Source organism: Callospermophilus lateralis, chromosome 4 (genome assembly GCF_048772815.1).
Source record: "Callospermophilus lateralis isolate mCalLat2 chromosome 4, mCalLat2.hap1, whole genome shotgun sequence".
NCBI classification, from domain to species: Eukaryota; Metazoa; Chordata; class Mammalia; order Rodentia; family Sciuridae; genus Callospermophilus; species Callospermophilus lateralis.
In genome coordinates this window covers 16,229,446-16,254,863 of record NC_135308.1, presented here as the reverse complement: position 1 = coordinate 16,254,863, position 25,418 = coordinate 16,229,446, and the positions used below count along the sequence as shown (strand labels likewise).

Genomic DNA, 25,418 nt, shown 5'->3' with positions numbered 1-25,418 from the left:
GACCCACAGTTCCATTTGAAATAGTTGCTGAAAGCTGGGAAGACCTAGTTGGTCTAATAATCGAATTCGAGCTTTGGTTAAAAAATAAGACTCAAGTTCTTCTGCATATAACATGTAAATATGCTGTTGTTGTTATTATTTATACGAATATTTGTCAGTTATCAGCGAAATAAATAATACAATGACAAATAAATACACAGCCACATAGTTCATATAAATTCTTATCTTCGGCTTTTGGAAAACAACATTCCGTGTTCCCACTATAGAGAGATGATGGTCAGGCCCTACATCTTGGAAATGCCATTACTGATTCATCAGGAGCCCTGTTCTGAAATCTTGGGGTGGAAGCTCTGTGCTGGCTTACCATCTCCTCTGTCCTTTACTTTGTGAGTTACCTTTCTCAAGACACGTTCTGCCTACCTAAGTATTGGGTCCTTGTAAGTTCATACTGTCATCCTTTTCTCCTGATGGGGACTGGCAGGGGAGGGGAGGACAGGAAAATGAGGACTACAGGATCTCCGGCTCTTGTGGCTGGGTGGAAGGTAGTCACGATGTCAGCTGAGAGAAGGGACCCAGGGGATGCGGAGGCTTAGGAAAGCGACAGGAGGGAGGATAGTGAACTCATGTGGGATATGTTGAGTTTGAAGTGAAACTCGGGCACTCGTGAAAATATCCACTTGGCAGCTGGGTGAATGGATCAGCTGAGGACGATATCCTGGAGTCACCAGCATGTGACTGAAGCCATGGGAAGGGATGTGAGTTTCCAGGGGTGAGTTAGGAAGCATGACAAGAGAAGATGACCAAGGACATCTGATGTCAGAGGAGGCCCCGCAGAGCGAGGGACCAGCATCAGGCACCCAAGAGCTTTTTGGCTCAGGCCTTGTTTCCTACTTGGGTTCCTGATGAGGCAAAATAGCATCTGGCCTCCAAATATCCTATGTGTGCTCTACACGCAGGGCAAGATGGTCTTGTCTCTGAACTCCTAGATAGAGGATTTTGATGAAAATCCAAAGACCAATAGATTCTGGAATGAAGGTGCTGACCTCTACTTCCTAAGCATCTAGATATATAAAACCTCCTCACATAAATTTAAGCTTTTTGAATGTACATTCATAGAACCAATAGGTCTCAATTTTTACCGGGCTTTTGGTTCCACAAGGGATGTGTGTAAGAACCCTTAGACCATTTTCTGTTTCTATGACAAAATAGCCAAGGCCAGGTAAATGATAATGAAAAGAGGTTCATTTTTTTAAACTCACAGTTCTGGAGGTTCAAGAACATGGGGATAACAACTGCTCAGCTTCTGGAGAGGGCCATGTGCTGCTCAACTCATGGTGGAAAAGAAGGAGGGGAATTTGGTTGCCTGCAGAAGGGGCTAAGAACATGGAGAGGGGGCCTCACTTAGTTTTAACCGGTTCTTGCAAGAATTATTCCAACATTGAGAGCGAGAATTCACTCTAGCCAGTCCCAGGAGAGAGGCGTCAGTCCTCTTAGTGACTTAATCACCTCTGAAAGGTCCCATCTCCCAATACCGCAGCCCTGAGGGGTTCAGCCTGAATATGGGTTCTGGTGGAAATAAAACCAGATTCAATCCATAGGATTCTAAAGTTTGTTTTCACTTTCTGTTAGTTTTCCTTGGTGCCCAAACACGCTGGTCGTTTTCACTTGGACTAATTTGGTGTTGGGGTCCAGATGCAAGCAGGCAGGTTTGCTGGCTGTCTTTTGACTGCTTCTCATCTCCTAAAGGGTCGGGGACCAGGGTCCTCATTCCAAGTCATGCCCTGATTCCTTCCCAGGAAGCTTTTCTATCTACCCTTGGAGAGGACTCCCTGCAAATTGGGAGCCTCTCTCCCTACATTGCAGCCACCGAGTCATGAGTACATAAACCTTCAGCCATGTGGCAGACACCTGAGGAAGGGATTTTACAATTTGTATTTGTCTCATTTTAAAAATATTTTCAAATGTAATTCATTTTAGTTTTGGAAATTTCCTTCCCACATGGTGCAGAGTAGCCTTATGAATCTCATCCAAAGCAGAGGAAAGACCCATCTTCACAGAAATATCCACAATAATTTTTGACTAAATATCCGGGCACCGTGGGCCAGACAGGTTGACTCATGTTATGGTTTAAAGATGAGGTGTCCCCTAAAAGCTCACGTGTCAGACAATGCAAGAACGATTCGATTGTGAGAGTCGTAAGGTAATCATTGGAATAATCCACTGATGGATTAACTGGGTGGTAACTGTAGGCAGGCAGGGTGTGGCGGAAGGAAGTGGGTCACTGGGGACATGACTTTGGGGTTTCTGTTTTGTCCTTGGTGAGCAGAGTTCTCTCTGCTCCCTGGTTGCCGTGTCCTGAGCTGCTTTCCTCTGCCACACCTGTCCACTGTCACGCTCTGCCTCACCTCAGAAGCAGAGCTATGGAGTTGGCCACCATGGGCTGAGACTTCTGAAACCGTGCGCTAAAATAAACTTTTCCCCCTTTAAGTTGTTCCTGTCAGGCCTCTCAGTCACAGAGACACCAATCTGACTAAAACAACCCCTAACAGTAATCGCTACGGCAGCCTTCTTGGAAGATTTTCTTGGCCTGTGAGAAGTAGACCACATTCATATTAAGAATCAGGCTAGATTTAGATTCTCAGAGTGGAATCAGGCAAAGAATTCTCCAAACCACAAGCATGAAAAAAGATTGTACAAATTTAGTTTTTTTCTTCCTTTCCTCATTTAAAAACTGATGTTTTTTTATGAAATCCTTTAAACATAGCACAGAAAAAAAATCATAAATAACACCAATGATATAACAAATGATGTTAGATCTGCTCTCCAGATGAAATGAACGTCAACAGTCACATGTACTTCATGTCTGTTTAAAAATAAATAAATCTTACAGAGAGAATTTAGGGCTCTCTTCTACTCCATTTTTAATTCCATTTCCTTCTGTTCTCTACTTCTGCAAAGGTAAACCTCTCTCCTAAAGAGGTACTTTCCATTCATATTTTATACCACAAACATCTTTGTTTCTATGAAATATGCAGTACTGTGTTGAACATTTAAAATGGTATCATGTTGCACATATTTTCTATCAACATTGTGTTCTCTGGATTTGTCTTTGTTTATAAACGTAGACTGCTCCCATTGTGGGTGTTTTATTATATATAGTGTGCACACATGTATCATTGCTCCTTTATGTCTTTTTCTACATTTGGTATAGTTTTTTTTTTTTTTTCTTTTTTTCTGCTGTTACAGAAATGAGGTAGTACACTCTCCTCTGGTCTCATATTCGAAATGCTCTGAAACTTGAGCTGATGTGTTACTCAAAAAAGTTTCAGATTTTGGAGCATTTCAGATTTCAGATTTTCAGAAATCTGGGGAAGTCTATGCTAATAGTACAACATCCAAAAATATTACAAAATCTGAAATAATTATGGTCCTAAGCATTTCAGAAAAGGGATGCTTCACCTGTACTAAATACAAGTGCCTCCCAGAGTGATTCTGCTCAAACATGTGCTCCTGCAGCCGTCCTTGAGGACTGCTGCTTTCCTACTTCCTTTCCAGTGCTGGGTAACGCCAGACTTGCTTTTCCATTCATCTCATGGGTGCACAGTGGGTTTCCTCCTATTTGAAATCTCATTGATCTGTAAGGCTTACTACATGATTGCTGGCCGGCTGAGTGTCTGCCATAATTACATCATAATCACATCTGCATAATTACATCCACTGATCTTTCAGCCATTTTCCCAGTGAATTGATTTTTTTTTATACTGATTCATAAGATTTTATATAGCCCGGATGCAAATCCTTTGTCAATTACAGGGGTTGCACATAGCTTCTTCTGGTCTGTGGTTAGTCTGTGACTGTGTAACTTTCTGGCACATTTTGAAGCACAGAAGTTTTTCATTTCGATGAGATCGAGGTTAGTTCTTTTTCCTTTATGGCTTTTGCTTGTTGTATCACACACAACCATTTGTAATTTATTTTTTTGCATATGATATGAGGTTTGGAGATATTTATTTATTCACTCATTATTGTGTTAAAGTGCACATTATGTAAAATTTGCCATCTTAACCATTTTTAAGTGTAAAGTTCAGTTATGGTGTTTGTTTTTTTTTTCCAAGTTCATTTATAGTCTGCCTCTATGGCAACCTTCATCTTGAGGTGCAAACTTAAGGTCTTCTTGGGGCTTTTCTGAACCTGTGCCTTTCCTTGGGTTTCTGTGATTGCTTTTTGATTTTTACAGTATTTGCAATTGCTTTTAATATAGCAGTCTTTTGTGTCTAGCTCCCAGAAGGGAAGAAAGAGAAAAATGAATGGTCATAACTAGACCATTGAGATTTGAGTTGTTTCCTTCTCTGTATAGGAGGGTAAGGAGAGTATATGTCATGGGTGGTTTTTACCAAGCAAAGCAGCTAATAGGAATGAAGTGCTCTGAACAGAGCCAGGCATGTAGTGATTCTGTGATGATTTCTCAAAACTGAGCAACTTAGAAGGTGCCCACCTTCCTGTCCTTATCTAGCCCTTCACCACAATCCTAACCCTGCTGTAAACGTCATTGTGTTTTGTGGTACTAGGGATTGAACCCACGGATGCTCTACCACTGAGCTACATCTCTTGCCCTTTTTATTTTATTTGTGAGACAGGTCTCAGCTAACTTGTTGAGGCTGGCCTCAAACTTGCGATTCTCCTGCATTAGCCTCCCGAGTTGCTCAGATTACAGGCATGTGTCACTGTGTCTAGCTACACAGAATATAATTTTAAGTAGCAGTGTCATATACAAGGAATAAGTGGCACTTCAATAAAACAGATCTTAATTACTGTAAAAACTGTCCCCTATGCTATGTTCACAAGTATTTTTTAGGTTCTGTCCTTAAAAAGTCAGGAGGTCACCTCAGAAGGCAACAGTAACTTGGAAGGACGACAGATTACGGAACAGAGGGTGGAGCTATTTGGGAAGTTAGCCGGGTCTGTAGATAACCACGGAGCTCGGGGTGCAGCGAGGCACCGGTGAGACGTGGAGTCGCCGAAGCAATGTCTTCTGCTTTCTGGATCTGTACTCTTCTGGACACTGTAAAGTCCATTTGGTTTCATTTCCTTAGGAAGGACTGCTTTCTTCTGTCTTTATCTCTTCTCCTCCTGTTGTCCTGAACACCAGTTTTTAGTTCAGGACTGTCTTGACCCTTATGTACAATCCTTGTTTTTATTAATTTCATTTTTGCATCTGGTGACCATATTGCATCAGTTAGTCTGTAAGACAGAGCTAGTAGTCTATGAAGTCTTGAAGTAATTGATAAATGACAGAAATTCCCTTGGCCAACAGTAGTGTCCTGCTGAATGACAGTTGTCTACCCTAATCCAGTTCCTGATTGGGAGTCTTCAAGGTATGTAGGAATGTAATTAATCACACCTACTAACATGCTTTGAAATCTCCTAAAGAAATGGTCAATAAATAAATAAAATTGAAGTTTGAAGGTCTGCACAGAAACCCACAGGTTAACATCTTCACTCTCTATCAACACTTCCCCACTCCTCCTAACGGACAGCCGTGTGTAGGAGCTTAGAAATTGGCAGGGAAGGGGAGAGGAAGGTGGGTAGAAAGACAGAAATAAATGTAAAACAGATTTCTGGTTAGCACATTTCCAGTTGTTTCTGTTGAGAAGTCACATATTTGCTTTGTGCATCGTGGCTGATCATTATTCCACCGAAGTATAATTAACACTTTCTTTATTCAAATACAGTTTCAGCTAGACTGTTGATGAAGTGGCTCCATCTTTATTTGCTTCTTAATGGATGTCTTTTGCTGTCACGGCCTGTAATTGAGCCTGCCTTCTAAATGCTTTAGTCTTCAGAGTATATATTTTAGGCGACTTAAAAAGCAAAATCCCTTTCGCTTCAGTGGGATACCAACAGAGCTCACTCTGCAGCTCTTTTAATTGCTTTCATTTCTGACACATCCTGCTGTCTCATTCTCCTTGGGAGGTTCTCCATCGCAGTGGACGCAGCTGTCCCCTGGAACCTCTGTTCTTAGAGACCACTGCCAAGGTGGCTGCCTGTGTTCTTTCCCTCCTCCCTGCCTGGCCGTTTGTCCTTCTGCGTGGGCACCAGGTCCACCCCAGCCTGAGCATCCATAACTGAATAGGTCACATTCAGAGAGGCCCGGGGATGCTTACCACGGCGTCTTTCACGCTGAAACCTTAGCGAAACTGTCAATCAATGCCCCTCCGTGATCTTTCTGTCGACTCTCTTGCTGTGGAATAGAGATTTTTAATCACGGGGCCATCAAAATTCTGCCCACCTCTCACGAAGGGGTTTGCAGGCAGCTGCTGTGTTCATCAAGCACAGATTACTGATTTATGTGTCTTCTCAAAGCCTTGTTCCCAAGCTGCAGATGATGGTGTACGTCCGGCCTCATTTACATACAGGATGCACACATTCCAGGGAGCAGATAGGCTGTGGTCAGCAGCAAGAATATGCCACCACCTGTGGGTGGCCGGGAAGGGCAACTGGAAGCCCATTCACTGGCAGTCACTTGCGAGGGACCCAGCAGGGCTCCTTGTAGCGTGAAGGCTCCCTTACATTAATGGCACCAAAGCACTCGTCTGAATCGTTCTCTCTAGGTCTCCTCTGAGACTGCCACACATTTGTTCAGATTGCTGAAGTAACTGGGGAAGATGAAACAGAAAGAGGCTAAAGCAACTCACATTTATTCCCAGAAAAGCAAAGAGCGAACTTTTCTGCAGAAAATACCACACACATTGCTTTTTTTTTTTTTTTTTTTCTGGAAGACTCAGACTTGTTGGATAAATGACTCAGTACAGCAGACTTCTCACAAAAACTGTGACTGGTTTACTATGAGTGTTGAGACTGGTAGAGGCTTGTGGAGTGGGTACATTAGAGGCCAAGGAGAGGTTCTCTGTGCTTTGGGGTGCTACTTAGAATTTTGTAAGGAAAGGGGGGGGTTCTACTATCTAGAGTAAGTTTTCTTAAAAGTCACGTTTTTGCCGTCAGACTGTCTTGGCCAGCGGTGCTTTCCTGATGCCTTCTCCACAGCTGGACGGGGTGGGGCACTCTTCCTTTACGCCCCCGGGAAGGGAGGCGGCAAAGGGAGTCAGTAGTGGTTGGAGTCCCCAGGCAGCTGGCTGGGTGGCCTGGGACAAGTCACCTGACTTCTGTACTGGTCTCTACTTTGCATGATGCAGACCATGACTGAAGACGGACGAGTCAATGGGAACAAATCACTCCGAACTGAGTGGGGTGCGGAGTAGCTCCCAGGAGTGTCAGCCCTGAGGTGGTGAAGGAGAACAGACCAGGCTGGGAGTTCTCATCGCTGAAGGGTTAAGTCAACCTTTTGAGGCGACCAAGGCCTGAGACCTCCACGGTGAGAGCTTGCCATCATGGTGCATCTTCTAGATCGGGCCTCAGGCACGTCCCAGAGCCTCTCCCCAAATACTCCCCTTAATGCAGAAGGGGTTGAGGAAAGCATTGAGTAGAAGGCGCCACTGGTGAAGGCAGCGCTGCCTCCCCCCATCCCCCCAGTACAAGACTTCCACTCGGGGTCCCACAGGCTGCCATTGGAAGCTTGGTCTTCTAGAAGCCTTTTCTTCCTCTATTCACTCCCTTCTCCAGGCAGGAGGCAGTGTGGGACTTTGAGATCCCCTGAGCTGCAGAGCCATGTCCCTTTATGAATGTGGTCTTTTGCCCCTTCTCTTGCCATAGTCTGGGGGTGGCCCAAGAGGCAGGGGATGCAGGACACACCATGAGAAGAAGGGGAGATGCCAGGGCAAAGTGGGGAGGGGCAGTCCTCAGGCTCTGGCAGCTCTGCAGGAGCCATGAGGTGGAACAGCCTGAAGTCTCTGGGTCCTCAGAAAATGATCCCTGAGCTCAGGAGAGCAGGAGAGGGCCCTGGGGCATCATGCCACGCCCAGCCAGACCACACTGAATATCACTGAAAAATGCACACCCTCTTTAAGTAGCCAAGGGAAAAATGAACACCTCTCTGTGTACCCACATTTTGCCCGTTCCCAGGAAATGGCATGAGCCCAGTGACTTAAAAAACAAAACACTAGAGTGGAAGAGAAAGACCTGGAACTAACTCATCCTGTAACCTTGGCACCTACCCTTTTCTACGTTAGTTTGCTCATCTATAAAGTGGGGATGATGACAATATCAGCTATGGTGAGTGACACTAAGAAGCAACACAGCTCTCCATGACACGGGCTGGCAGGTTTTTTGAGGATAACAACAGCATCTTGTTGTGGGATTGCCATAAGGATAAAATGAGGCAATCCATATTTTGAGTTATTATTTGTGACCTTTCATTTGATCTTTAAATACACATTTTCCAGGTGCAGGAAGTACATGTTACAGACGTACACCTGGTGGTAGTTCAGAGAAAAGTGACAGGTGTCCCCTGTTCCCGTGTTAGCAGTTCTCAGACTAGAGACTGTGGTTGCTCAGAAGTGCCCTAGAGAAGAAAGCTTTTGATTCAATTATAAGAAAAGCATCTGTTAGAGCTTTTTTTTTTTTTTTTTTTTTGCGGGGGGGGGGGGTGTATCTTCCAAGTGGTAGATGCAACGGGTGATAAAGAAAATAAAGGTGGTAATCACCCTCTGGGATTCCCAGGGGAGCAGAGCAAGGAGAGAGAGTCATGGCAGAATGTACAGGGAATCCAAGGACAGAGCTGGCATCATCCAGGTGAGTGCACAGGTGGAGGCAGGAGCCAGGACATGACATGCCCAGGGGAAACTGAGTCTCACTCAGATACTTCATGCTGTCGGGTTGAATCTTGGAGAACCAGCAGTTTCCCGGGAGGAGCTGTGGAGAAGGGCACCCCACTGGTGTGCCCTCTTTCTGGGTAGCAGTTACTGCCCCTTGGGTTTCCGGCTGGGGGTTTCTGAGTTACTTCAAGTCTCTTGGGGTCATAGTGTGAAAATTAGTTCTCCTAGGCCTGTCCTGGACAAAACCATCACTCCAGAGAGGTCTAGAGCTGCCCGGTTTAGTGCAGTAGCCTCTGACCACATGTGATTTTTCTTCTCAACGTTAATTAAAAACAAATAAGATTCCAGTTGAGTCCCTAAGTCCCACGAGCCTCATTTCGGGTGCTCAGTAGCTACGTGTGGCTAGGGGTTACTGTGTGACCCGCGCAGATGACATTTCCACCATCACAGGCGTTTCCGTTGAATGGCACTGTTCTAGGGTGAGCCCTGGTGTCATGCGGAGGGGAGGGAATGGAGCATTTCTCTCTGCTCACCCTCAACTCCAGCTGTTATAAACCTCTGTTCTGGGGTTCAGACCTCCAGGAGCTGGAGCTCCAGCTCTGCCCCAGACTCTTCAGGGTCAGGTGCTGTCCCTGAGACTTTGTGCCATAGCCCCACCACTCTCTGCCTGGATTCAGCTCTAAATTAGACAGTCTTTTCCTGGGTGAGAATCTGATTCCTCACGTTGAATGAAATAAAAGAAATTTCTCATTTACCTTTTTCCTCTAGCACAGAAATCCCCTGATGACCTTGGGTGGGTTTGGTTCCTGTGACGTGTACAGAGCTGGTAGAGGGAGGCGGTGGGAGTGCCTTGGCCGTGAGCTTGTAGGATGAATTCCATGGCTTCAGAATTCACAGTCATACAGGGGGCAAATGAGCGAGCATAAATAGTAACTGCAGGGAGCTTGCCTGCACCCACAGCAATTAAGACCTGACATTGGAGTCGGCATTGCACTTTGTAACTCCCTACCTGCTCAGGCATTCGAGTCAGCCACTGCAATACCCTAAATGCACCCACAATTTATGATAAATTGTCCATCAACTTGTGTCTTCAGATGTGCCAACAGAAGGTGCTCCGGAGGAGTAGAAACCCTCTCATAAAGCAAGACGATCTGAAAGAAGCCCTGCTTGCATGATTCAAAGCCTTGTCCCTGCGGCCACTCACCTTTGAGCTGGCCCTCTCTCCTGTGGTGTACCAGGAAGCTCCTTTCTGACCTGGGATTTGTTGCAAGATTATTTTATTGTGTTCTGGAATCTTGGGAGATTAGAGAGTGCCAAGAGACTGTTTAAAGGTGATAATTACTGAGATTAGGAGGCTTATGGGCAGTTTGATTTACAGATACTGTGTGGCCTGATTTTAGGAGGAATTTGACCTTAGCCCAGGCGTGGTTATCATTTTCCAAAATAGCTTTCATTTTAGGAGTCCAAATCCATCTGGATGACATCCAGATGTTATAAATTACGACATCTGCTCCATCTGCCAAAGGAGCTTGGGTCTTCAGAGTTAGCTTGTCAGCACATCCGGGAGGAGGAGAGAGATGATTTCCAGGGGCCAGTTTCCCTCTCATCATGGTTTATTAGGTCCTCCATTCTGAAGGGAGTTTTTTTTTTGTTTTTTGGGTTTTTTTTTTTTTTTTAATGTCAGTGAAAAATATCCTGCTCTCTCAATCTAATATGGTGTCTTCAAACCTATGTCACATGTAGTCCTTGTACAGGCTGGTCGCCTGTCACCTTGCTTTAACTTATGGTTGTCATTTGTAACTTATCAGTGGAACCAGCTGTTTAGGGAGGTGGAAAGGACCAACAAGAGCAGCAGCGGTGCATGTGGGGACTCAGCTGTCATTGGAGCCCCTGAGATGGTGAGCTTCTGAACCAGGAGGCTCACTTGGTGTCAGCGGGGCTGACAGTTCCCAGTGGACCATGTCTCATCAGGAAAAGATAAGGGATGGATGGGTCTCGTGCGTTGGTGGTCCTGCTGGGAGTCAGTGCAACAGAGCTCAGCCTCTAGAAGAGAGGCCAAGGGCCTCCTTTTCAGGGATATTTCCTTTTAGGCCTTTCTCCATCCCCAGTTCTGGTCCTGAGCTTTCATGCTGGCTCTGCCTTGAGGACCTTGACCTGTGTCCTCTGGGATGGTGCATGGGAGAAGAGCGGGTGAGAGAAGGGCTGGTGGGTGGTCTTGGTTGGGGGCAACGGGTAACTCCTGCACCTCTCGTTAAAGGTCAGTGTACAGAAAGGAGAGCAAAGTGGTTTTACTTGACATTGTTCTCTGGATGATTAGGGTTCACTTCTTAGTTAAGTTCACTACTAATCAGATAACCCACTGCTTTTCCACCAGGAGAGGTTTTATTTGGTTTCCTAATAATAAGGGACTGAGTATCCACAGGGAGCTGATTGTGGAGCAGGAGAAGTCAAAAGCTTCTGTCTCTGAATTGGAAAAGGACACTGGGGTACACTGCTCCTCCTTCCAGAGTCAGAGCTGAGGAACTCAGCAAGCGGACGTGTTGGCGCCGATCCTGTGTGTTTTGAACAGATACAACATTATCTGTTCATCGAAGAATTACAGTAGGAACGAGAACTTTGGGATACGAATCAAACCTCATGAGTTTGGACTAACTGGGGAAAAGAGAGGAATTCATGAGGCATTTAAACTATGTTTTTCTCTATAAAACCTCATATATGTGCATACACACATATATCCATACACACACACGAACATATACAGATGTATACATATATACACATATAAACATATATAGAATAGGTTATTCCTTTGGATATATGCATATATATGTAGAACAATGTCAATATATATATATCTTAGCAAGCTCTCTTCCTTTAAATGTCAATGGATATGTACATTTAGGAATGGTGACAGTCTTTTTCCCATTTTCATTATTTATTATTATTTTAATTGTACATATTTATATGGCATGTTGTAATAATTCAATATACACATACAAGGTATAATGACCCAATCAGGCTAAAAGTTTTGCTTAATGTGTAAATATTTATGAGGAACAGCATGACATGTATACAAGATGTACTGATCAAATGAGATAATTAATGTTCCTGTCTCCTTATTCTTACTTTGTGTTTGGAATCTTTGAATTATTCTCTTCTAATTATTTTTAAAATATATCATAAGTGATTGTGGATTATAGTCACTCCACTGTGCTTTAGAACACTAGAACTTGTTTCTTCTGTATTTTTGTACCTGTTATCCCACTTCCCCCATCCCCCTTCCCTATACCCTCTGGTAAATGATTCTTAAGTCAACATTTTTTAGCATCCACACATGAGAAAGAATGTGTGGTATTTATGTTTGGATGCTGGACTGATTTTATTTAACAAGGTATTCATTTTGCTGTAAATGACAGATACCATTCTTATCATGAATACTGTTTTGAATAATATTCCTTATTTTTCAGTTTTTCTATACATTCACCCATGGATTGACATTTAGGTTGATTCCATATCTTGTTAATATCTGTTAACTTGACCAAATTTCAGTTAAGTTTCTCCATTCCCCACAGGGCACTGAACTTTGACTTGCCCACAGGTCAAACAAACATTGGAACACAAAACACTCTCCCAGCTAACCTCACGGAAAGGGTCACAGTGCCATGCTTGATTCTTTTTTTTTCTTTTTAATTTTTAGTTGTAGATGGACATAATACCTTTATTTTATTTATTTATGTGATGTGATGCTGAGGATCAAACCCAGAGCCCCACACATGCAAGGCAAATGCTCTATCACTGATTCACAACCCCAGCCCACCATATTACATTCTTTCTAGACTTGTTAACTACTTTCTATTAGGAAGAATTTCTAGAAGCTGGACATGTGCAGATATTATGGTCAAGGTGTTCCCCAAATGCAACAATCTTTTTGAGATGTAATGTTAGCTTGGTCATTTATTTGTTGACTTTTTTTTTTCTTTTAGTGAACGAGCTCAGTGCAACGAACTTTTCTCTTAACACAGCCTTCATAGTGTCCCAGAGATTTTGATAAGTTGTAATGGAGTTCTCATTTACCTCTAAATTTTTTTTTTATCTCCTCCCTGATGTCTTCTGTTATCCATGAGTCATTCAATAGCGTTTTATTTAGTTTCCAGGAGTTGGAGTAGATTCTATTTTTTATTTTATCATTGATTTCTAATTTCATTCCATTATAGTCTGATAGAATACAGGGTAGTATCTCCATATATATATATATATATATTTTTTTTTTGTATTTGCTAAGACTTGCCTTGTGGCATAACATATGGTCTGTTTTACAGAAGGGTTCATGTGCTGCTGAGAAAAAAAGTGTATTCACTTGTTGATGGATGGTATATTCTGTATATGTCTATTAAGTCTAAATTATTGATTGTATTATTGAATTCTTTGGTTTCTTTGTTTAGTTTTAGTTTGGAAGATCTTTCCAGTAGCGAGAGAAGTGTGTTAAAGTCACCCGCTATTATTGTGTTGTGGTCTATTTGATTCTTGAGATTGAGGAGAGTGAGTTTGATATACATGGATGCTCCATTGTTCAGGGCATAGATATTTATGCTTGTTATATCTTGTTGATGTATGATTACCTTAAGCAGAATGAAATGACCTTCTTTACCCCTTCAGACTATTTTTAGTTTTAGGTTCACTTTATCTGATATGAGGATGGAAACCCCTGCTTGTTTACTCGATCCATGTGAATGGTATGTTTTCTCCCATCCTTTCACCTTCATCTGTGGATGTCTTTTCCTATGATTCTCTTGAAAGCAGCAGATTGTTGGGTCTTTTTTAAAAAAAATCCAACCTGCCAGTCTGTGTCTTTTAATTGATGCATTTAGGCCATTAACATTCAGGGTTATTATTGATATATGGTTTGTATTCCTAGTTCATTTTGGTTTATTTTTGGTTTTTAATTTGACTTGGTTTCTTCTTTGATTGGCTTTTCCTTTAGTGTAGTTCCTTCCTTTGCTGATTTTCATTGTTGTTTTTCATTTCCTACTTGTGGAATATTTTGCTGAGAATGTTCTGCAGTGCAGGCTTTCTTGTTGTAAATTCTTCTAAATTTTGTTGATCTTAGAAGATTTTTATTTCGTCATCAAATCTGAAGCTTAATTTTGCTTCAGATTCTTGGTTGGCACCCATTTTCTTTTAGAGCTTGATATATGTTGTTCCAGGATCTCCTAGTGTTGAAGGTCTGGGTTGAGAAATCTGCTGAGACCCGAATTGTTTTCCCCTTATGTGTAATCTGAAACTTTTCTCTTGCAGCTTTTAAAATTCTATCCTTATTCTGTATGCTAGGCATTGTCATTGTAATGTGACTTGGTGTGGATCTGTTGTAGTTTTGTATATTTGGTGTCCTGTAAACCTCTTGTATTTGATTTTTCCAGTTCATTCTTCATGTTTAGAGAATTTTCTGATATCATTTCAATTGAAGAGATTGTGGTGCATTCCTTTGGTTTATATCTCTGTGCCTTCCTCTATCCTTATAATTCTTAGATTTGGTCTTTTCATGTTATCCCATAATTCTTGGATGTTCTGTCTATGGTTTCTTACAATCTTCATTGTGTGTGGTCAACTTTATTTTCAAGATTACGTATTTTGTCTTCATTGCCGTAGGTTCTGTCTTCCAAGTGATCTAATCTGTTGGTGATACTTTCTATTGAATTTTTTATTTGGATTATTGTTTCCTTCATTTCAAGGATTTCTGTTTTTTTTTTTTTTTCAGAGTCCGTCCCTCCCTCCCTTCCTTCCTTTTTTTCCTTTCCTACCAGGGATTTAACTTTCTTTTCTACCAGGGCACTCAACCATAGAGTCATGCCGCAGTCTGGCTGGGCACAATTCAGGAGCCACTTGTCAAAAGAAACGAACTTTATTTTTAGAATCACACACACCACACCACACAGCTCCTCAGGAAAAACCCTCAGAGCCCAACTGCCACCACCGGCTTCCCACCAGCCTCTCAACCTCCCCCACTCCTCCTGCTCTTGAGGCTGATTGGCTGGGTTGCGTGGGCGGAACCAAAAAAAGTCCCCCAATGAGCAGCTCCATGGTTTGAAAGGGCGGGGAAACAGCCCAATGAGCATCACCACAGAGGAGCCAATCAGTTGGCAGCTAGAAGTTTGCTGGCAGCTGGAAGTTTGGTGGGGCCCCTTCGGCTGTGGCTCTCAATAGAGTCACATCCCCAGCCCTTTTTTGGTATTTTATTTAGAGACAGGGTCTCCCTGAGCTCCTTAGCACCTCATATTGCTGAGGCTGGCTTTGAATTCTTGAACCTCCTGCCTCAGCCTCCTGAGCCACTGGGATTACAGGCGTGCACCACTGTGCCCAGCCCTCTCTCTTTCTTGAAATAATATTTGCTACCTGTATTTCCTCTCTTATCTCTTTGTTGGAGTGATCAATTATTGCCTGTAATTGCTCTCTTATATTATTCTGTGCTTCACAGATCATTTTAACTATGTACGTTCTGAACTCCTTCTCTGACATTTCATCTACTGTGCCATCCATGGATTCTATTATTGTAGCATCTTGGTTTGTTTGGGGCATTTTCTTCCCTTGTTTTTTCATGCTGTTCATGTGTCTTCCTCTTTAGCTATGTGGGTCTAAGGTATTAAGTTTCTATTCTATAATCCTGTAGTCCCTGAAGGTTATCAATGCCTCACCTCTGGTGTAACCAGGTCTGGAGGGACCTTGGAGATGGTCTTCCTGGTCCTGGCTGTTGTCTCTGGACAGAAGCTGGCAGGACAGCCACACGTTGGTAGATGAGGCGATGTAGCGTGGTCAATCTCCTTTTCCGTGCATCAGGCTTCTACCTCCTCTGCGAGTGGGGCCGGGGAGTGGTGACAATTTGAAGCACTTGCAGATCTGGGCCTTCTGACTGTGTCTCTAATTTGCTGACCCTCCTTGACCACACAGTCTCAACTGCAGCACTATTAACACTTTGGGCTGGACAATTCTTTCTAGTGTGAGGCCATCCTGTGCATTATAAGCACTCTGCCTCTAACCACTGGATGCCTTATAGAACCCCCACCTGTCACAACCAAAAATGTTGCTCAGACATTGCCAGATGTCACCGTGGTTGAGAACCACTGTTTTAGGTCTATTCAGGTCTGATCACTCCCCAGGCCTCTGAGTCCTTATCAACAGGCTGTGGTGGCCTGAGGAGAGGTCTTTAAGTCCCCTCCAGATCTGACACTGCTAGTACAACCATCAAGGTGTCCTGCCAGACCCTCACAGGCTGCTATAAGTAAGTCCATGTGCTCTTCCTAAAGAATGCTCTCATTTCTACTGTCCCTTTGCCTTATGCTCTATCCCTGTCTAGTTACTAAATACCATATTCCTAAGATGCCCCAAACACACATAAAATGGCTCTCATTTTTTTCAACTAAACTTTATCCACACGGCTGCGTTGAACAGGGGAAAACTCGGGATATATTTGACTGAAATACCTGCTTCTCTTCCCTCCCACAGGAATTCTCACACTAAAGAAAGCCAACGAACTCCTGAGCACGGGCCTGCCCGGCACTTTTCTGATCCGAGTGAGCGAGAAGATGAAGGGCTATGCCTTGTCCTACCTGTCGGAGGAGGGCTGCAAACACTTCCTGATAGATGCCTCCACCGACTCCTACAGCTTCCTGGGCGTGGACCAGCTGCAGCACGCCACCCTGGCAGATTTGGTGGAATATCACAAGGTGAAGCGATTCAGAAACTTAATTCGCCTTGTGAATTATCTTCCTGCAGCAGCTCTAACCAAGCAAGGCAATTACCAGGAAAAAAAAAAAAATGATTGAGACAAGAAACATGGGGATTAGTCTTTGATAATTCTCATTCTTTAATTGCATTTCCTTTATCGTGGAACCGAGTTCCTCCTCAGATACTCGGGGAGACCCCCTGGGCACAGAATACAAGAGATGCTAACAAATTGGGCACACATCGATCATATCTCAAGAGTCTTAAGTCAGAATTCAAACCCTAAAGGGAAAGAGTGTGTAGATGAGAAAAATCTCTTTTTTAAGATCATCATAAACTAATGAAGTTTTGTATAAATCAAGGGCAGAGGGGTGGTGTCCCCTGAGGAGGTAGGAAGGGCCTGTACCTCACAGCCCAGCTTAACTCTATGCCTTTTGATTGACAGGAGGAGCCTATAACTTCCCTGGGGAAAGAACTGCTGCTCTACCCTTGTGGGCAGCAGGAGCAGCCACCTGACTACCTGGAGCTCTTTGAGTGACACTCTCCGTCTAGGTTATCCTACAGCCTCTGACTGGGCTTTCCTGAACAGACACACTGAAACAGACATTTGTGTGTGAAGCCAACCCCGCAGCAGAGCCAATACCGATCAATGGACAGTGTCCCCAGAGTCCTTGTTGAAATCTCTCTTCTGCACAAATGCTGGAGTTTAATGTCAAGGGAAAATTATCTCTGCCTTATCTGCACTCTAAAAGGAACAGGAGATGACGTACCATGAAGGATATGATGCCGACATCTGTCAGATGAAGTGAACAAAGAAGAAACTGAAACCTTTTAGGAATTAAGGTGTACTTCAAAAACCAGTAGCTCCTATGAACTATTTTGTAATGTCTGTCTTCTCTCTTTGTATAATCTCAAAAAGATCTCAGGGTCTTGTTTAATGAAGTTCCATCTTAGCTTTGGAATGCTGGCCAAAAAGTCCTTACTGATGGCTGAGAGGACAGTCAAAACACACCTCCCCACCCTGCACGCTGGAGACTGAATGTAAGAGACAGAAAAATAGGAATCATGAGTGTAAATTGAATGGGAAAATTTAAAATGTAGGATAAGAGACTTAGCATGTATAAAATACATCTGGACTATAGGAAAGTGAGCAAATATCTGTGAGTTTGTTTCTGTATTCTGGGGACTAGGGACAGCACTTGCTCTGCCTGCTTTGGCTCCGAGAGTGCACTAGAAAGAATGAAGCACAGACACATCCAAGTTGTCATTTATTGATGGTGCACAGACAAGAACAGAACACACGAGCTATTTGGATACTACTTGAGGATACTCCTCCTTCTAGGTTAAAAGAGAAAAAATTCAAGACGTAAATTTTTACAGTTGCCACCTTCCACAAAGGACTCTTTCCTAATGAACTTGAGTTGGAACATTTGGCCTTCACACATAGCTATATTGGGGCTTCTGCCATTTGGTGCAGGAAAGACACAAAAATTATTTTGGCTATGTTGGTATATATAGCCAGGGGTCTCTTTACTTTCATTTTTGTCAAGTACACAGTAAATGCTTTCATTGCAGGCTGCAATGCACATGTCTTTCTTAGAACACAAGTTTTCTACAATTGTATCTTTTTTTTTTTTTTTTTTTTTTTTTTACAATTGTATCTTTAAACAACACTTCTGTTTGAATTGTGTTGTTCTCTTCCTTAGGAGTAGCTATAAGTCTTCCTTAGATTTCTCTTCTTTGCCTTCTGTTTTTATGACTACTCCTCATTGTTTTTATCTGTCTCTTCTTTCTGGTGCATTTTAGGGGAGCTGATTATCTGCCCTTTCTGCGTGAGAGACTAATTTTTCTGCAGTGTTAATTCTGCTGTGTACTGCCTCCAGTGTGGATGTTGGTACCAGGATCACATTTCCTGGTTCCTTGCTATCCTTCCCTCTCCCTGTGCAGGGATCTTTAGACTTTATACCACTGCCCTAGATTGAGAACTATCAAGAGGCTGAAATGATCAAAGTACTCGCATTTTAATGTATGATATAAACATTAGAGAGACCCCAGCAGAATTGAGTTTGGCTCCTGCCTATACCATTAACTAACTGTGTGGAATCTTAAAGCAGAAAATTTACTGAGTCTGGACTTCAGCTTCTTCATTTATAAAATAGATGTTACTAAAGCCACTTGGGTTCTGAGGATTAGAAAAAAATATGCTATGTGCCTGGCAGAGAGAAATTGCTGTGTAAGTGGCAGTTATTCCCAGTGAATTGTGGATTCAACAAAGCCAGCGTCCATGTGCTCCTGGCTTCCCCTACGTTAGCTCAGTTTATACCACCAGTGGGCTCTGTATCCTACCATTTCCTGGAGTTTCTAGGGTGATAGTAAAGGGGAGAGGGAGACTTAAAGTGTAAGGGATGTCACGATGATCTATAGAAGACATTAGCTAGTCGATCTGCAGAGAACGGCTCATGCAGTTTGCATCTGAAGTGGCAGGGAGGTGGGGGGGGGTTTTCTTTCTTTTTTTAACATTTTGTACCAGAGATTGAACTCAGGGGCACTCAGCCACTGAGCCACCTCCCCAGCCCTATTTTGTATTTTATTTAGAGACAGGGTCTCACTGAGTTGCTTAGTGCCTCACTTTTGCTAAGGTTGGCTTTGAACCTGTGGTCCTCCTGTCTCAGCCTCCCCAGATGCTGGGATTACAGGTGTGAGCTGCTGGCCCAGCAGAAGGGTCATTTTCTAATGATTTTGACAAGGCCCAAGTTAGCAGGAACCAATGTTCACCCCCAAATTGGCCATTAACAAACTGGCTCAGTTGCCCAGGGATTCCTGATCACAAACCCCTGAGTGTCTGTCTTCTTTTTGAGCAGGAGGCATTACTTTGGGACTTATTCTTCCTGTCTTCCAACAGGTCAGGCAGTACCAGGGCTAAGTCTAGTGACCAGAAGTGGGGCAAGCCCCAGCACCTGTGTCTGTCCGAAGCAGCTCCGGCTTTTCTTCGGTTGAAAGGAAGTTCCTTTAGGTAGTCTTCCCACCTACCCAGAAGTTAAGATCCCAGTAACGCTCCCCAGCTCTGAGCCTCAAGAACCAGGCAAAATGGCCAATGTCTTTTTTTGGGGGGGGCTATCCTAATGATGTGGCCGAGAGCTAGAGAGAACTTCCCCACAGGCCACTCCTGCGATTGCTGACAGCCCCACCTGCTAAGGGTGGAGTTTTACACAGTTCTGTTTGAGCCTTGTAACTAGAAGAAAGAAATAGTTGTTAAACAAAACTTTCCTTCAGTCTTTGGATTTGAGTGTCTTTCTGGATTTTTTTTCTTTTATAATTTTAATTTTTAAAATCCTTTTCAAACAAGCTCTGACATCCTAGCAGGCCAGATGATGTTTACTGTTGTTTTTAAACATGGCTGGAGGGTAGGTTTGTAAGGGGTTTAGAAGCTTCAGAAAGCCAGTGCCAAGGTAGAGGAGCTTCTTGGAGTGTACTTATCTTTATTTTATGTTTTTGAGATGCTGGGGATTGAACCCAGGGCCTTGTGCATGAGAGGCAAACACTCTACCAACTGAGCTGTGTCCCCAGCCCCTGGAGTATACTTATCTTCTTTCAACCTAAAGTGTCCGGCTGCCAACTTGATGAGGAGCAAGGGCTACATCTAGTTCCCCCAATCACCCACACCAGGTGGAGGGACATTGGGTGAGCCCTGGGCAAAGGCCACCGTGGGTGGCCTGGGCCTCCCAGAATCCAGGCTGACAGTGAAGGAACACAGCCCGCTTCTCTCCCCAGAGTGTCCTCTGCCTTCCATGGCTGTGACTGTCCCCTGGCACCCTCCTTAACCCCTCCCCAGGGTCCCTGTCGGCCTTCTTGTTAGAGTTGCCCATAAGCCAGAAACAGCCCAGGGGACCCTGGGTTTGACTCAAAGGCTCAGTAGAGCAAAGACATTTTGAAAGGCACCTCTGCCGACGGGAAGGAACATATTCTGTGCTGGGAAAAAAATACACACACCCCCCCAAACCCCCAACCAACTGGCACAGTCCCCACAGTTTTTGGCAGGAACAGCAAAGCCCTAAGCCCTGCCAGGAGAAACAGCTTTGAATTAAAATATAAAGGTAATCAGAATACGGATCACACAAAGCTGCCAGGTATTTGATGTGTGTTGGGAATAAAACACACCTACCCCACTAAAGAGCAGCCCAAGGTCATTATCTCTAATCAGCACCTCTCAGAAACAGATCAAGTCTTTTTTAAAAAAACAGAAGTATTCCCACCTGCTCTCCCCTCTGACTCAAGATGGTCTTCATAGTTCACATCTTGGAACCCTGCATGAGAGCTGGATTCTAGGCTTTCAGACCCAAGTGGAGCAGAGATTACTGCAGATAGATGGAGGTGCAGGGGGCTTGGCTACTCAGCTGTCTGGACGGGTATTAGCAAATTTCATTCCTCTCTAGGTTTCTCAGGTGGGGCTGAGGTGCAGGTAAAGGTGGGATGGGCTATGGATTCGCCCCAGGCCAAAGCTCCTCCCTGTGGAGCTTCAAGCCCATCTGGAGCTTGAGATGGGACACCCACAGGGAGCCCTGGAGGCAGCTGGTTTCGGTGGGGCCGCTGGGGAAATTCCTCCATGTCTCTGAGCCTCAGTTTTCTGCCCCTGGAAAATGGAAGTAATGATCTCCCTTACCTTAGAAAGTTGGTCTGATGAACAGAAGGTTCCTGGCTGAGCTCCTTGCTTCAGAAACACCAAATGCATCCAAACTGCCCCGGGGGGGGGGGGGGAACATCAGCTCCAAATCACCCCATGTGGAAGTCGAGGTAGAAAGGATCCATTATATTTTACATTTACATTAACTTTTCTTCACACACATGGATACAGTTTTCACAATGACAAAAACAAAGGACAACAGCTTACATGATGTTCTCATCATCCCCAATGCATGGCCCCGTAATGTCTTATTATATCCAAGAAGTGTGGGCATCATGAAAAGCTTAGCAGACACTTGCCAGATACGTAGATGTAAATAAGGGGTGTGTGTTGAGTATGAGACCTAAATACCTGCTGTGTGCCTAACAAGCCCTACTGCTTCATCCCTATGGACTCATCAAATTTTACAATTGGATGACACACTCATGATAGCTTTCATCACCCTGAACGAGGAAACTAATATGGGAGATGTTGAGTGACTTGCAAGTGGAAGAACTGGTCTTTGAATCCTGGTTATCTAGCTGGAGAAGCCATGATATTATCTACCACACTGCACTGAATCCTGGTAAGAGTAGATAAAATTAGATAACAGAGGATTTTTCCTGAAACAAAAATTAGTAGTCAGGTTATGTGCAGCTAGGTACGACTCGCTCATCCATGATGTATGGAAACAGTAAAGTTGACCACATTTATGAATACAAGGGGGCAGGGCTGGAGAGTAGAAGGTTGGAGGAAAAACAGCACAAGGAGGTCCAGGTGTCACCCAAAGGCAGTGGTGTTGGTCAATACTTAACAGCTGGCTGAGACTGTCATGGAGGGAGGAGCTGGGAAGAGGTGCCTACTGGCTCTCACATGGTGCATGGGTACTGCTTGGAGGAGACCCCAAGTGCACCGAGACCCCAGCTCAGCGACATGCTGGGCTGATTACCAGGCAGTTGACAGGAAGCAGGAACAGTGGAGAGGCAGAGTTGGAAGGGGCCTTCGACCCAGGGCCTCCTGGTCCTGCAGGCCAGTTTCTTGACTGCTTTCCTTTGTTGTGTAAGTTTAAATTCCTGTCTCCTGCCTATGCTCCAGTGGGGCCTTCTCCAGCCTTCTTGATCCATGCCCTAGGCAGGCCACGCGGATAGATCATGGACCCAGATTCTTTGGTGGGCCTCTCTTCTTTTGTAAAACTGCACTACCTAGCCAAGCTTTAAAAACTGAATATGTTTTCTCTTCAGCCATCCTCAGAAACGTTAAAAGCCTAATTCATGAGCACTGTCCTGGGCCTCTGCAACATACAGTGTAGTCAAGGATGAAAGTTTGTTTAGCCCACAGAGTGCAGCCTAGTCTGCACCACCTGAGGCACTTAAACTTGCTTAATTCCATGACCAAGTATTTGATCACTGCTACCATCCTTGCTGGAAATGTGACCTCCTGCCCCTGGGAGATTATGGTCAAGAGGGCACAGGTCCAGCAGCACCCATCTGGCAGGACCACTGCTGAGACAGGTCAGATGTGTGTGCCCTGAAGTCTCTGTTATCACCACAGTGTGTGAAAATACTCAGGGTGGAAAGGGGCCTTGGAAATAATTTCTCAATTTCCTCTACTCAAAAGGACAAGTAAAACATATACAGAATCCAGGCTTTTCAGTATGATCCTCTTTTCTCACTAGTCTGGTGGTTCTCAATCACCAGGGGACATTTGACAATGATTAGAGACACTCTGGTTGTCCAAACTGGATGGGACATACTGGTGGCATCTAGTGGGTAGAAGCCAAGTAGGAACGCTGCTAAATTTCCTACAGTGACAAAACCTCCTCCCAACCCAGAAAAGAGTTATGCAGCCCAAAATATCAGCAGTACCAAGGTTGAGAAGCCCTGATCTACATGTACAATGTTTCCCCAAAACTAGACATGGTATTCTTACTCCAAGAAAAAAAAAAATCAAATCCACAAGTTGTGTTTTATTAGCTGTTCAATGCCACCTCCATTCATATCTTGTGTTTTAATGAAATTTTATGAACTACCAGTACAAATCAATACAATTTTTTTTTAACACACTAACAGCTTGAATGTTCTTGAAGCCTTTAAACAATGAGTTTACTGTGGGCAAACAGAAGGCAAGGAATCAGAGAGATAATTAGCTCATGCATCTGGTGCTGGCTAATAAATAAATAATTCTCACATGGATGTAGAAACCACTCAATGTTAACTGTATTTATTTTTAAAAAATGGTTTGAAACTGTAATCAAATGCAATTTTCAGAAGCATCTTGGTGATTGGGTAGAACTGCTTAATTTTAAAAATAATTAAGTGACTTCCACCTAGCCCCGGGGTGAGTGAACATGTAGCAAAAACTTCCATCTCGGTGGGTTCTGGCAGATGGATTGATCTTTCACAAAATATATATTTCTGTATTTCTTCTTATGGAATCCAGAAACCAGGAAAAGCACCCTGCTTTGAAAAGAGATTGTTTGGTTCATAACTTTGGTTTATTGAAACAGGTAAGAAAGTGGTCCCCATTTCCCCTGAGGAGGAAATGTGTCCTCTGACTTTTAGATATCCCAAGATATCATGAGTCTGAGTGAGTTTCCTTTTCCATTATGGTGAAAGTGTCCTTCAGTTTTCCTCCAGTGTTCAGTTGTTCCTCTTAGGATATACTCTTCAGATAAAATTTATGCCTCTTTCTCTCAGTAGCCCCAGACCAGGCCTCCCCAATGTCTCAATGCCTGCTGCCCCGTGCCCGACAGGACCCGCATCTGAAGTCCCTGGATGTGTTGTCAATCTCTGAACTGAAAAGCTCTCCTAATGCATCTCAAAATATCTTCTCGAAAACGTAACATATGCTACCTTGTGCTTCCTTAGTAAGGCTTGCAAGTTGGTAATTAAATTAGCAGAGTATAACTTGCAAGCAAAAAAAAAAGTGCATTTGTAAATAAAATAAACAGAGATGGTTAAAAGGACATCCAAAAGACAAGCAGATTATTTGGGGTTAATCTTGAGGGGAAATGCTATGATATTTATGGTTTCTCCGCTGATCTTGCTCACTGTTCTCATAAGGGAGAGCAGAGGTCCACATTTCACAAGGTCTCCTCGGCTGCCTTCCAATACTCCAGCCTCCCTAGAAACTACAGCCTGACTGGTGTGATCACTCATACGAGGAGAAATGTGCCTGTCGTTCATTCTAATAAACTTTTTACAAAAGTGGGCTTAATTCATGAATATTTCAATGAGCAGAGAAAACAACAGATCTCATTTTGTTGTAAACATCATCAGAACCTCCACACCAGCAGGCTTATCTTCTCATAACCATTCTGCCTTTGTCAGACACTTCTCGGGGTGCATCTGGGCTACATTTGCAGGCAAAGTAGTGATTGGAATTCCTGTTGCATAAAGCCAAGTAGAGAGAAATGGGAGGCTTTCTCCTCTCGTCTCTTTTGCTCATCAGATTCTTTCTTTCATCCTTTATGGAAGTCTCTTCCTCGTGCAGCCACTCTTTGGGGGAATTGCAAAAGGAGAAAAGAAAACATCTCCCACCATCCATCCCCCGGAGGAGTTCAAGTCTTTTTGCTGCTTGTCTTCTGTTTGCGAAGGTGAGCCTCTATCTCATGCCGGAAGACCAGCATCCCCAGCTGCCCGTGCGACGCCTCGTTCATGGCCTTGGACTGCATGCACATCTTGTACTGCTCGGGGGTCAGCTCGTCCATACAGCGCTTCTCGTGCCAGAGGTGGAAGAGTCCCCGCACGGGCGTCCGCACCACTATGAGGTTGCTGTGGAGATACTTCCGGTACAGGTGCACATCCTCTCCACCCCAGCCTTTGATGTCCAAATCAAATCCACCTGTGGGGAGAGAACACTCTGTTCAGGCATGGGTCGCTCTGATCTATCCCGGCTTCCCTGAGGGGCACAGCCACAGAACTTTCTAAGAAGAGGGGTGTGCTTCACTCTCCCTCCAAGTTACCAGAGCACCCATCTGGGTCAGAGGCCCTGGAAATGCCCAACAGGGATGACCTTCATGCAGACAGCACCAAGCTCTAGCGATAACAAGACCTGCAGCAGAATCTCGAGCATCTGTTGGCTTGGAAGAGCCATCAGCAATGCTGATGAGCAGCCAGGATGAAGTGCTTTGGCTTTCCAACTAGAAACCTCCTCTGCCCACACAGGCAAGGTGGAGTGAACCTGGATTTCAGTGTGGAAAAAACCAGGCCCACAAAAGCACTCTTCCTTTCCTGGGTTACGGTGGCCCTGACCTTCCCTGTGATTTCCCCTCACGCTGGGGATGTCAGTCATCTTGAAAGGGCCGGCCTCACAGTTCCCAGTTCTATTTG

The 25,418-nt window shown here is 44.1% G+C and overlaps 2 protein-coding genes across 10 annotated transcripts in view; one reads left to right on the top strand and one right to left on the bottom strand.

The window, feature by feature from the left end:
• Positions 1–18,009, top strand: part of Sh2d4a (SH2 domain containing 4A) — a 62,962-nt gene extending 44,953 nt beyond the window's left edge. For all 5 annotated transcript variants that reach the window (XM_076853631.1, XM_076853633.1, XM_076853629.1 and 2 more), the window contains 2 exons: positions 16,209–16,429; positions 16,873–18,009. In XM_076853631.1, the coding sequence (XP_076709746.1) occupies positions 16,209–16,429; positions 16,873–16,965 (314 nt within the window). In that variant the 3' untranslated portion in view covers positions 16,966–18,009. The remainder of the gene's footprint in view (positions 1–16,208; positions 16,430–16,872) is intronic.
• Positions 18,010–23,033: 5,024 nt separating this feature from the next.
• Positions 23,034–25,418, bottom strand: part of Csgalnact1 (chondroitin sulfate N-acetylgalactosaminyltransferase 1) — a 319,803-nt gene continuing 317,418 nt past the window's right edge. For all 5 annotated transcript variants that reach the window (XM_076853624.1, XM_076853628.1, XM_076853626.1 and 2 more), the window contains one exon: positions 23,034–24,930. In XM_076853624.1, the coding sequence (XP_076709739.1) occupies positions 24,647–24,930 (284 nt within the window). In that variant the 3' untranslated portion in view covers positions 23,034–24,646. The remainder of the gene's footprint in view (positions 24,931–25,418) is intronic.